This window comes from Nyctereutes procyonoides, unplaced genomic scaffold, assembly GCF_905146905.1.
Source record: "Nyctereutes procyonoides isolate TBG_1078 unplaced genomic scaffold, NYPRO_anot_genome, whole genome shotgun sequence".
Classification (NCBI taxonomy): Eukaryota; Metazoa; Chordata; class Mammalia; order Carnivora; family Canidae; genus Nyctereutes; species Nyctereutes procyonoides.
Window position 1 is genome coordinate 93,967,369 of NW_026575125.1, and position 13,825 is coordinate 93,981,193.

General features: G+C 39.5%; 1 protein-coding gene across 3 annotated transcripts in view; it reads right to left on the reverse strand.

Moving 5' to 3' along the window:
• TENM1 (teneurin transmembrane protein 1) overlaps positions 1–13,825 on the reverse strand; it is a 575,853-nt gene that overhangs the window by 155,217 nt on the left and 406,811 nt on the right. For all 3 annotated transcript variants that reach the window (XM_055338409.1, XM_055338410.1, XM_055338408.1), the window contains exon 15: positions 10,093–10,309. In XM_055338409.1, the coding sequence (XP_055194384.1) occupies positions 10,093–10,309 (217 nt within the window). The remainder of the gene's footprint in view (positions 1–10,092; positions 10,310–13,825) is intronic.

Sequence of the window (13,825 nt, forward strand, 5' to 3'; positions counted from 1 at the left end):
CTTCTCTGCGAATCTGCCCTTTAAATAATGGATAGTCATTAAATATTGGGGAAATCTGTCTAGTTGGCTATAGCCTGGCCGTGGATTACTCTTTCTTCCACAGAGGAAACCGTGTGGCCTAGCTCCACCCACTCCAGTTCTAGCACTGGCTTGGTAGTCCTCCATTGTGACTTTTCCCTGTCCTATCCTCAGCTACCTCACAAAGGTGCCACAAAAAAAAAAAATAACCCAGTAAAATGATTGTCTTTTGAGTTGTACCTTCCTAATTACATTCTATTAGGTACCCTGGTATTCATTAAATATATATATATAATGTATATAAATGCATATACAAGTTCATATAAATAAAGCATTTATGAAGCACTTACTATGGGTCATGTACTACGTCGAGCACTTTCCTTATTTCATTTAATATCACTACCACCCTGGGTGGGTACAACTACTAGCCCTGTTTTAAAAGCAAAGAAACGGATCCAGAGAGGTTAAAAACAAAACAAAACAAAACAAAACAAAACAACAACTTGCTGAAGATAACACAGCTAGAAAGTGGTGGCGTGGTGGAGGCCTTCTGACCTGGATTCCAAGGGGCCTGGGCTATACTGCAGATCTTTCTTAAGATGGAAAAAAAAATGTGGCTGCAAATGAAAAGAAAGTTAGAGCTCACCTACACAGGTGGTGCTTTCACTACCCATGGACATCAGTTCCTGTGGACACTGACGAGCTGCTGAGTACCTTCTACGTGCAGAGTGTTTAGTGGAGATGTGCTTCATTCATTCCTCCTCCCCAAACCTGCATTTACTCTGACCTCTCTAGGAACAAATTTTGATGATAGAACCAGCTCGAGACACTGCAAGCGAACAGTATGGCTAAGAAGCAAGTAAGAAGGATTTGAGCCTTTTGAATTTCTTAATGGAGCAGTAAGATAGATAAAATATTAGAAAATACCTATCCATACTGAGATAAGCTGTAGATAGATGGCTACTGGTATTACTAATCACAGTTATTAAGCATCTCAGAACATCCGAGTTTCAAAATACCACACATAATCAACTGAAAAGCGTTTTGAAGATCTGTGCTCTGATTTTTTTTTATTCTTCTTTGCCCAAGAGCATTTGCAAGGAAGTGAAAGTCACACATTCTTTCTTTTTGGTACCTTTAGGTGTTGACTGCTGATTTCAGGAGCTAGTCAGCACTATAAATCTTGGAACCTTCAGCACTTTGTAATTTTTATAGTATGTTTCCTAAACTTTAGCATCAGACAAAAGAGTTGTCGGAAAAATCAGGAGATCCCATCTTCACATACGTAACACCTTTCATATAAATGCGATCAAAGTGCTTTATTAGTAAGTAGCAACGATCTTCCTTTCCACTTAGGACAACTGCAGAAGTGATAAGCAAAGGAGGTTGCTCAGGAAAAGCATCATGGTAAGACAAATAGAATTGTAGGGAACCATGGCTGAGCCAAATCACCCTCGGGACTCCTTTTGCAAATGTGGGCAGGTCTGTGCAATGCCTCCTTTCAGAAAGAAAGGTGAACAAGAGATAGATATGTGGATGCTGATGCTGTAGAAAGAGCTTCCCCCTGTCCTCAATGTATTCAATTTATTCAGTAATTGTTGCATTGTGTGTTTATCAGCCCCTAGCTGTGTATCTCGTATAGTGTTTTTCATGCTCGTATATTAAAACTACACAAGCACCTGCCATTAGCAAATAGACTTGGAGATCCTTAACCAACAGATTCGTGAGAAAGTCAAACACCAAATATGTGGATTCAGATTTGTACCTCAGCAAAATTACAAATGATTATGTAACAGACCTTCTGGGGATTACCTGTGTGCAGACTAAACTGTGTGTTACTTCCATTGATGCTTGAATACTGTAATAACATTGGATTTCCTTAACAAATATTCTAAAATATAAGCTTCTCTTGCTTCTTCTTTTTCCTCATTCCAAATTGGCAAGTGGTTTCTATATATGCAATCCCTTTTGGGTTCAATACTAATTGATGAAGATCTGTTACTTTTTTTTCTTTTCATGACTAAACTGTCTAGGGCTATTGCTGATTGGTGTTTCTAGAGGCTACTCCGTTTGTCTGAGGAATTCATATTTTCTCAATGTGCTTGTAGAAGACAGGTACCCTATCCCCTTATCAGTAAAACCTTCCACAGTAACCAGTATGTAATAATTCCTTGAGAAAGGTTTGTTTTACCTCTTCATATGGTGTCACAGAATCTTGATTTATTGGGCCTCTAAAAGTCACCACCAGGCCCTGGCTTGTGTGACAATCTGTTGCATAAAGGTCTAAGATCATCTGAGGTATAGATGAATGCCACGAGGTCTTTGCTCCAGTATCACTTCCCCAGAGAGCCTTTCCTGGACCACTCTCTCTAAAATGGTCACCCTCCATTCCTAACCTTTCTTTGTGTTACTTGAAAGTGCTTATACCTACCTGACATTTACTTTTTCTGGAATCGTTCTTCCTCACTAGACTGTATGGGAAAGGCCCTTTGTCTACTGTAGACCAGAGCCTAGGACAGTGCCCATCACCAAATGAATAAATAAACCAAGTAAACGTTGTAATGTTCATCGATCTCCTGAGTGAAATGATGAATCTTCTTCAATGTGGATTTTTTTGAAACCGTAGGATCCATCATTATAAATGATGCCAAAATGTAGTTAATGGGAATTTTTTCATTGGGGTAAATGAGAATTTTTGCGATGATTGATTTTTTCCCCATTGAATTCATCTGTCTAATACAAACATTTTAAATTGTAGAAAAAAAATTACATACAGCCGCACATTTCAAAGGACAGAACTTCTTGCAAACTGTTAAGCTGCTCACAGTCCAAATAAGCTTTATGGTTTTTTTTTTGGCAAATTATCAATAGTCTCCTGTTTGTGTCAATTTTAGCAGGTCTTCGTGCTCACCTGAGCTAATGAGTACCATCTCTGAGCTACTGCTGCAAACTTCCAGGTCAATCCCACTTCTGTCATTGTTTAATGACTTTGTTTCACTTGCTAGAGTCCCTCTTGTCTTACATTGACTTAGGTTCAAAGCAGGTGGATTTGAGAACCCTGAGTTGATGAACTCCAAGTTTCCTCAAAAACCTGATGTTTCATAATCTGCAGAATTTACTGCAGTTTGCAGTTAATTTCATTATTTATGCATTTATTTGATGTTCTGACTGCCTCTACTGCTAGACTGTTAAGGGGAGTTCTGTGAATAAAGGGATGCTGTTTCTTTTGTTTCCTTCCATTCACATAGTTTTTGGCACAAAGTGGTACTCAAGGAATATCTGCTGAATAAATGAGTGATACATATCCTCAGCTCTTTTTAAAAAATGAGCTGACATCAGGATCTGATATTACATTAGGGACAGCAGAGGAATTTGATATCTCTTCTAAAAGAATTTAAAGTCCTTGGTTACTCTGGAAATACTAATATGTCAATAAAACACAAATTTTAAAAAGCAGCAGTTAGTGTCTATCAAGTGTGCTTATTCTTAAGTCCCAGTCTCTATTCAGGATCGACAGTTTCTGTAGCAATGACCCATCTTCCTGCAACCTTCCCCCCTTAACCTCACTCTTGATTCAATAACTCACTTTACCATTCACAGGATTTCAAGTGGTATAAATTACCAGCTCAACTAAGTACACAAAAGCATGTTTTATTAAACAAGTTAGGATAAGTAATTATGGCTGTTACCAGGTATCATGAATAATCAGGAGCATGAATCAAGGTTTTATTATTGAGTGGGGTGTAGTAAAGGAGGGGGAAGGCTTGTGTAAGTAAAGAGTTTGCCAAGAATGCCATGCTCAAGGCACTGTAGTACCTCGATTTGTTCTGGGGCACTTGTCTTTGTTTTTCTCATGAGATGGAATAATGACACATACCAAAATGAGCCAGTTAACAGCAGCCTTCACACTGGCTTCCTTATTTTCTCATTTTTTTCTTGGTTCTAAATTTTGATTATCTAACCCATTGAAGGCAGAGAGAATTATTGATGCTTATACAAAGTTATAAATGATGTCAATTATGGGCAGGCTCTGACAGTGGTGGAATGTCTCATAAGGTAAAAAAAAAAAGAGTAATTACTTTGCTACTGTTAGATAATCACTTCATCTTTTATGAATTTTTTCCTGTGCTATTTGGAGAACAGTAATCTTACCTTTAGGCTGGTTCTACATTTGGGAATTGACTTATTTGAGGTCCTAATATCATCTGTGTGTTCTAGGCAACAAAAATGAGTTTTTCATTAGCAAATATGAGAAGAACACTTCAATATTACCACAACTAAGTCACTCACTCATTCTTTACTTGCTTTTTGCTAGGTGCTATGTTAGAATCTGGAGATACAGTGGTATGGTAGATTAAAGATGGCCACAGATTCTTTGATACTTCTTTCATCAAGAGGGGGGCATCTAGGTCTCCCCCACTTCAAATCTGGACAAGCTCTGTGGCTGCTATAACTAATAGTATGTAATGTAAGTGACACTATTAAAATTTTTGGACACGAGCCTTAAGAGACCGGCATTTTCCGTTTTTTATCTCTTGAAATGCTCTGTCTTGGAGCCCTGAGCCACCATATGTGAGGTCGAACAAACTCAAGACTGGCTGCCATGCCAATAGGAAGCCCAAGTAGAAAGGCTATATGTACAAAGAGAGATTCCTGGCTGCAGCTCAGCTTTTCCAGCTCCCAGGTATTTGAGATATCCTGGCTGAGAGGCCAAACCTCATGGAGAAAAGACAAGCCATCCTGGCCACATACTCTGTGTGAATTTCTGACCCACAGAATCCTGAGATATAATAATAAAATTTATTTTATTCCATTATGCTTTGGAGTAGTTTTCTACACAGCAACAGATAATCAAAACAAGGAACAAATCAGACTTGGTCCCTGTCCTCCTAGAACTTAAGATTAAGCAATTATGACAATCCAGAGCTGTTGTGTACATCCCAGAGTAGAGCAAGAAATTGAAATACAGCAACTTCATAGAAACTAGAAAAAAACCTACAATTTTGTTAAACCTCTTTACTTTGTATCCTGTTAACGGTGCTGTTATGTGCTTAATGCTGTATTACATTTGGTCACAACTCTAGAACTTTCCAACTAAAGGTAGGCATTCTTGACTGGAGTGGGCAAGAGAGGCTGCCATGACTGCACCGAGCAGCACTGCTGCAAATTTTTAGATCTTTAAATTGTTCTTAAAACTTTTCAAAGCGATAAATGCAATAGTCAAATGCCTCTCAACAGACACACCCTTCTCATAGGAAGTGGACATTTTGCTTCTACTACGGTGGGCTCTGGATTATCTGATGTCATGACTGATGACTGCCTCAAGGGAGCCTAAGGTGTGAGGCAGAGTGTAGACCAACTACTCAAAAAAGTATATACAGGTACCCTAGTGAAGTAAGGGTGGAAGTATTCCATTAATGTCATTTCCAGTTCATGTTCAGTTACCTTTTTTTCTCTTTGTAAACCAACATAGTTAAGGCCTCAAATTAAGTAAAATGATACAATTAGATTTTTAAGGACCCTCAGGGAAATAGAAAGAACAAGCCAAACACTTGAGGTCTTTCCAAGGAAGGCTCTAGAAGCTGTTTAGTCCATCAGGGCCAGGCATGTCACTGAAAGTGAGGGAAGTGAGACAGGTGGAAGGGGAGGGAGGAGCGTGAGCTAGAAAGCCATGTCATATGCCCTCTACACGGACAGTGGCCCTCAGCTCTATACCACCTATGTCGTGGGACTGGGTGCAGAGATACCAAGCTTTGTAAATGTTATAAAGAAGGAAGACATTCCAATTTTTATATTAGATCTTTAATTCCTAAATGTTGGGCCAAACAAAATACATCTGTGGGCTGATATTAAGCAACCTCTGAAGTAGATGCCTGACATGGATTGATGTGGGGTCAGCCTCTCACAGCTACAAAACAGACAAATGAGTTTGGCCAGACCTTGCTGTCAGCGGTTGCACTAACCCTGGTAGGATTTTGTTTTTTAAATGCACTTCTCCATTAGTGATGGCGAGTGAAATGTCTGGCTTTGCAAATTACTGCTGTCGTTTAGTTTAATGTACTCTTGTTTTTACATATTTATAAAAACCTTTTACATTATTAATAGTGATTAAATGCTTAGACACTGAAGATCAATAATGCTTCTGTTCACCTATTTACATTATTAAAAAGTAATAAGTCATACAGAGCACGTATAATATGTGGTTTACTTTGTAGTCATGTTTGGAGTAGATTGGAAAAAAAATGAAAGAAGCTCAGGCTCCAGGGTAAAATGTATTTGAGAGAAAACCGGTAACTGAGCTGGGCTTGCCAGAGGTGTTACTGTGTGCAGGTTACATGTTCAGAGTGACATTGTGCTCTCATGGGGCACAGGAGGTACACATTTCATGGTGCTCACGTGCCTGTGTAGCAAACCTGAGACAACAAAAGCTAGTCTCACTTGGATGCACAAAGATGAACAGATATTTAACCTTTGTGTGTCCTTGCAACAATTAGTCACCTGCATGCCACTGTCTTTAGCTCCAAAGGCTTCTGATGGTGGCAACACCCAGCAGTGAGTCATCTGGGGGGCTACATCTTGCCAGTAGGCAAATGAGCCCCTTGACAATATTTTCTTCATCTGTTTATCCAGTTCTCTCTCAGTTATGTGACAAAAGCAAAAGAGCAGACTGGTTCACATGATTTTGGCACAGAAATGTTCTAGATCTGTCTGAAGAGTATAACTCTTCAGCCAGGGATGTATAAGGGTCGTAAGTCTTTTCAGGGTTAGCTAGCCCAGTGTTCTAAATCACCAAAGTGGCTCAGCATAGCGGTTTAGAGGTCAGGCTCTCAGTACCAGTCTGCTTGGGTTCAAATCCTGATTCTGACACTCGTGGGTTGTGACCTTGGGCAAGTCATTACTTGACACCTCAGTTCTGGTTTCCTCACCTGGAACATTGGCATAAAAACAGTGTCTATCGTGCAGAGTTTTGGTAAGGATTAAATGAGATAGCACATATAAAAGCTTACTATGAGACCTGACACAGAATAAATGCTCAAGAACAATTCACGTATAGCGAAGGGCCCATTTTGCCAGCCATTCAGTGGTGTTCTCCTACCAACAGGAAGTTAATTAGCACTGGTTTGAAGTTCGCAAATAATGCCATTGAGATGTATGAAATGGAACTGGATTTTTAAACATCACTTGGTTTTTTCCTTGTGTTGACCCAGATGCAACTTCTCAAGCAGAAATTAGGTCCAAGTCACCAGGTTTATTTACGGACGAGTTGAAATGGCTCAGCTGTGCTGTAACAGAAAGGTTACAAGATTTGCTTCGCTGCAAACTTGGTGGCTATGTGATGCTGGGCAAGTCATTTGTCTCTCTGAACCTGTTTCCTCATATGGAAAACGTGCTAATACACATCCATACTTCATAGGGATACCGTGAGGACAAAATGAAATTAGACATGTGTGAGGGCTTTGCAAATGAAGAGGTCCTATTTACATGTAAGAGCCAGTAACGATTATTTATTTATTTATTTATTTATTTATTTATTTATTTATTTATTTATTTTTACGATTATTATTTATATATGCGATTGGAGTCGGATTTATTTTACCCAGAGAGACCCAGAGGGACACTGCGTGTGCTGATCTTCTAGAGGAAGTATAGTTAGATTGCTTGTCCTCAACTATATCTCTTGGAAAAGGCCTCCACCTTTTCTGACAGATGCCATAGGCCTCTAATAGCTGAGCCCCCAGGCTGAAGGGGGACCTGTGGTTCTGAATTCAAATGAGACTTGCAGAGCCAAATGGTAACTTGGAGCGTTTTACAAAAGAATGAGGACATGGGATGCCTGGGTGGCTCGGTGGTTGAGCGTCTGCCTTTGGCTCAGGCTGTGATCCCAGGGTCCTGGGATCGAATCCCACATCGGGCAACCCTGCAGGAAGCCCGCTTCTCCCTCTGCCTGTGTCTCTGCCTCTCTCTCTCTCTCTCTCTCTCTCTCTCTCTGGGTCTCTCATGAATAAATAAATAAAATCTTTAAAAAAAAGAATAAGGACAACACACTCAAACCAGGAGAAGGAGAAGGGCATGAGCTACCATGAGTGTGATCAGCTTGTTCACCCTGCCGGCGCCGGCGAGCGCTGCTGGAGCCGGGCTCTGACCACAGGGCTGTGAGCCTCTCTCGGCTTTGCCAAGTTCATAGTCCCGCGTCCTGCTCTGGGTCACAACGACTTGTCTCCTTGCCTCCTTGAGGTCTTGACCTCTTGACCTTCTCCCTTTCCTTGAGGTGAGTCATTGAACATACCTCCGTGCCATGGAGGTTGTATTTCTTCTGCTTGCTTCTTTTTTCTGATTTGGACTCACTTTTCCCAGAGCACGGAGAAAGCTGCAGAGTGACCACTTTTCTCCCCCTTCAATAGGAGAATGAGGGTAATGGCTGCCTTTGGTTCCTTTTGTTTCTCTGTGGTACAATCTCCACCAGCTAAATAATGGCTTTGACTGCGGTCCATCCGAAAGTTACTCCGGGGTTGTTACTGAGCTGAGTGAAACTCTTCAGAATGGGGATGACGGAGTCTCTTGGGAGAACTCAAACCCTGACTAGATCCCCTGGCAGAACAGGCCTTTCTCGTGATGCGCTGGTGTTTGGGTTTTGGGTTCCATCAGACCCCTGAAAGGTCACAACTGAACAATAATAAAAAACACTGAGGAAAATTTGACGTTTCAATATCAGTTCTTGTCTACAATCCATGGAGAGGATGCTGAATGTTTTAAATTTCCACGCCCATCTGGGTTTTTTCTTTTTCTACTTTGTTTAGGTCCAGGTGGAGTTGTCATTTTCTTAGATTGTTACTCATATTAATATAAACTGTTGACTGAGTTATCTCTGGGAGACTGATAACACCCACCAGGATGCAACAAACTGTGTGGGATGTAGACAGGGGCTCCTGGACAAATATTTCGCATGCTTTTTTGAATTCCCATTTGTAATAGTCTAGAAGGTAGTGAAACATCTGCTTATAGAATGAACAAAGGAGGACATTTTTAAGAGACCAGAAATGTTGACTTCAGTGACTTATTTATGTCTAGTGCTAATTAGTAAAATATATCATTGCTGAAGATGAAGCAGAGAATAATAATGAGCAAATTCATGTGATTACACTTCAAATGAGTAAGTTAATTTAAAAAATTTCTCTACCTATGGGCTTGGCCTTTGCTCTCAGGTCTTTAGTAGACAATTCATGCATTTGAGCTTTCCTAGAATATAGATTTTCACAAGTCTTGCATTTCACATTAGGATGTCAAATTCACCCAACTCTTTCATATAGAAACATTTTACATCATGGAATAAAACTTGAAATTTAGCTTTTGAAATTCAAGGGCTTTCAAGGGATCAATCCAGAAGCTAAATAATAAATCCACAAATCATACATGCATTCTGTTTTTGTCATTTAAAGCGCCACCTATACTTTACTATAAATAATACACATTGTGAGTGTGTATGTGTGTGTGTGTGTGTGCGTGTGTACACAGTTGACTCTTGAACAACACAGGGGTTAGGGGTGCCAACCCCCAATGCAGTTGGAAATCCACACATAACTTTTGACTCCTCTGTTGACCAGAAGCCTTACTGATAACATTAAGTTGATTAATACATATTTTGTATAGGTATTGTATACTGTATTCTTATAGTAAAGTGAGCTAGAGAAAAAAAATGTTATCAAGAAAATCATAAGGAAAATACATTTACAGTACTGTACTGCAAAAAAATCTGCATATAAGTAGATCTATGCAATTCAAATCTGTTGTTCAAGGGTCAACTGTATACAAACACACACACACACACACACACACACAATTCATCCTTCATGATAAAGAATCTCTAGAAACGTCTTCTCTCTGTTAACTGATCAGTAAGGTCTTGGGCATTCCAGAGAAGCCTAAAAAAGAAATCGACATGTACTGTGTGGAATGGAAAGTAGCCTAAAAAAGAAAAGAAAAGAAAGTAGCCTGATCTTTAGAAAATATCTTTCTTTCACAGTTAAGGAAAAACATGACCACTGTTTTTTAAGGAATAAAAAAATACATGTATACCTGCTGTCAAATGAGATCTCTGGAGGAATGACGTGAGTACTGTCCTTGCCAATGAGGAATTTGATTCGATCATAAAAGAGTCTCGAAGTATGCTGAGAGAAGAGGGGTTGGCTTTGCTGAATAAGGTCAAGAGGATCTGGTGAGCCCTGACAGAGAGGACTTACATAACAGTTGCTTTGTTGACAACAATCAGGGTCCACACAGTCGGTCAAACCATCTGAAAAAAAATTTTTTTTTGTAAATTTAGCTTCAAGAGAAACAACATTGTTTAAAATATGCACAAATGGTGAAAAAAATCTAGAATACAGTCAAAGGTAACCATCCATGTTTTGAGTTTAGAATCTATTAAATTCACGTTTCTCATGAAAACTTACTGAGTTTATTTATTTTTTATTTTTTTAAAATATTTTATTTATTTATTCATGAGAGACAAACAGGGAGAGGCAGAGACACAGGCAGAGGGAGAAGCAGGCTCCATGCAGGGAGCCTGACGTGGGACTCGATCCCAAGTCTACCAGGATCACACCCTGGGCTGCAGGTGGCGCTAAACTGCTGCGACTCTGGGGCTGCCCTTACTCTGAGTTTAGATGGCACAAACTATTTTGCTCACAAATCTTTCTTCCCTGAATTCTCAAGCGTTTATGACCTGTGCCACATTGTTTACATCTGGACAGAGTATTCCATGAGGTATCACTCTCTTTAGAAGTTTTCTTCTCTGTCAGCGAAACCATTCCTCCGGGATAGCAATGATTCTTCTAATTTTTTTTAATTTCTCACACTATGTGCATTTATGAGCACACAATTAACAAATGCATGCCAACCTGAATTTGTATTTTTTAAAACATCTCCTAATATTCTTGTGTAGTGGTGATTCTCAAAACAGAGGTTGGTATTGTCACAGTGAAAAAGTGTCAGGAGCAGGGCAATGATCTCAAATGTGCAGTCGATTATCTGAGGGAACTTATTAAATATGCATATTCTTGAGCCCCACCTATTAAATCAGAATTTCTTTGAGTCCAGGATTATGCATACTTAATCTGGGTGATTCTGGATTATGCTGAAGCACACTAATGTTTCAGAACATTTTTTTTTCCTTTTTGGAATTTGTAGAAGCAACTAGAGCTTACTTGTGCGACTATTTGATGAAAATACTAAATCATCTCCGGCATATGAATGTGATGAACTGCTCTCTTTCATGTTCTAGGCCTTTACTGTTTAGACTGCTGAATCCACAGTTGTACCAATAAAAAAATCACATAAACGGTTCATTCTTTGGTGGAGGAACTGATGAGGGGCACAGGGGTTACAGGAGGAGGGGTTATGTTGAGGATCTAGTAGATGCAAAACACTGTGTCAGGTGATTGGGGAAGTAAAGACATTAAAAGACCCTTTTCCTGTTTTCAGGAGCTCGGAGCTTAGCAGGAGAAATAGGTGTATACACAGCTGGCTCTTACCCTAGTTAAAAGTGCAGTAAGTGTTATAGGAGACTACATGCAGAGAGGAGGGGCTGGAGTGATTGAGCATATAGACACTTCATTCCACACCCAATAAGCTAAATAAATAAATAAATAAATAAATAAATAAATAAATAAATAAATAAATAAATAAAATTAAAGTCTTTCCAAGGTTCTTAGAGCAGACAAGTGGCTCTAATTTAGATGCTTAACAAGGGTAAATCTAAAGATGCTAATTTTCTTGGCTGGCAGTGGAATAGGGAGGTTCAAATGGATCACCACCTCCTGAAGGCTGATGATGAAAGTTACTGGCATTGGTTTCACGCGGCTCCTTTGCTTGCTCCCTCTCCCTTCCGTGGCTGCTCCCGCGGAGCTGGAGGGGGCATACTACAGCTGGGGGCAATGCAAGCCAGGAACACCAAGGGAGTAGACGTTTTCAACAGTAGCCCTAGGGCACCCGGGAAATATTTTTCCCCACATGAGGTCCTTTCAAATTCCCTGTACCATAGACACTACTTTGATTTAAAATGCAGTTTGCGGTTTTCTTGCCTTCCCTCATTGTTCAGTGCATTTCTGCCCCGATTTCTACTTCTCTGTAGACATATTTCTTTTTCACTGATGACTAACTTTTAAGTGTGGATTCATTCCAGTAAGAAGGCCCCTTCTGCTCTCCTTTCTCCCCTCATTCAGTAAATCATATTAACAGATTTTCTATAGATTTTCGATGCTGCCGCCACCTCTCTCCAATACGTTGCTGTCAGTCTCCCATTAGCACATTATCTCTTTACTCTGCTAATTAAACATCTGGATGCTCTGAAAAGCTGGCAAAAATATCAGGCTGATTAAAAAGGTTCTCTGATGTCTGGAATTGGTGCATAATACGCTGAACAATGAAAAACTGCTTTTCAAATGGGCAGTCACCTTTATCTTTCAATTGGTAACAAATGCACTAGTAATAATCAGATCGGGCATTCACGGGCTTCAACCTGTCAGCCACACAATTTGAACTTAGTTTTTAAAAGAAACAGATTTTAAATAAATAGAAATGCCAAATGATCTTAAAAACTGAACTCTAAAGCCAAACACAGAACCAATTCAAAACTGGTACTCACATTCTCAACCAGTTATGTGCTATAAATTCCATGATAATTCTTCATATTTAATAATTGCCTATTATATAGGGCTGACCCTCTAAGACCTCTGTTTTCTGAGAGAACAGAGAGACTTCTGTTGAATCTAGAAAGGCTGCAGGCAGGCACGCCAATAATGGTATGCAACGCCCAAATTATAATTCATAGGTAAGCCCAATACGTGGGCAAAGATCTACTTACCAATTATCACATTGAATAACACTCCATACAGTATGTCTAGACTGTTACAAAGAAGTGCAAATGACAGTCACACTGCATGTGTGGGTTTCTTTCTTTCTTTTTTTTTTTTTTTGGACTATTACTGGTTCTTTTATTATTCTGAAGTGGAAGCTGTGGCACCCTCCTGACAGCCAGGCTCAGAGTATCAGATATGAACATATCAAATGTTAACTGATTTTACTTTTAGGGCCTGTTCATTTTTTAAGAGAATAAAAATAAAAGCCAGCAAAAAAGAAGGAGGTTAAATTATCTTGAAGGACTAAACGCGGCTTTCGCTGATCCCGGCTTTGCCAACCAGTTAGGGACTATGCCAGTAGGTTCAACTGGGGCTGATAAAGATCAAGGTCACTGGTTTCTTTTGTATCTGAGCAAGTAATTTACTATTAAACTTCTACTTATTAGATGTAGGCCCTTGGATGAAAGAATGATTGGACAAGGGAATGTGAATGATATAGGGAAAACCCATATTCTTCTAATCTTAAAATGACTTTGTAAATATATATATTTTTAGGGACAACATCCATATTACCACCTTGAAAGAAATGGACAGCTAGTTCATGATAGGGTATCCCAAAGGGTTCGGAAACATGTATAATCAGTTAATACGGCAGGTATGGCAGGAGGCACTTCCATATCTATGATTTCAACTAATCCCTACAACAACCCTCTTAGGTAGACATTCTCATTTTCATTTACATATGAAGGAGGGGAAGCCAAATGTGGTTGCACAGTTGGAAGAAATATGAGAATCATATCACATCCTGCATTCTGACTACAAATCACATGTTCAGCAGCATCATCTAAGTGGTATTACTAGAATGACCCAGGCTGTAAGAATTTCAAGTACTTGACTACCATAGGTATTTAGAACACACAGAGTGGTTAAGGTCAAAGAACCAGACTACAATT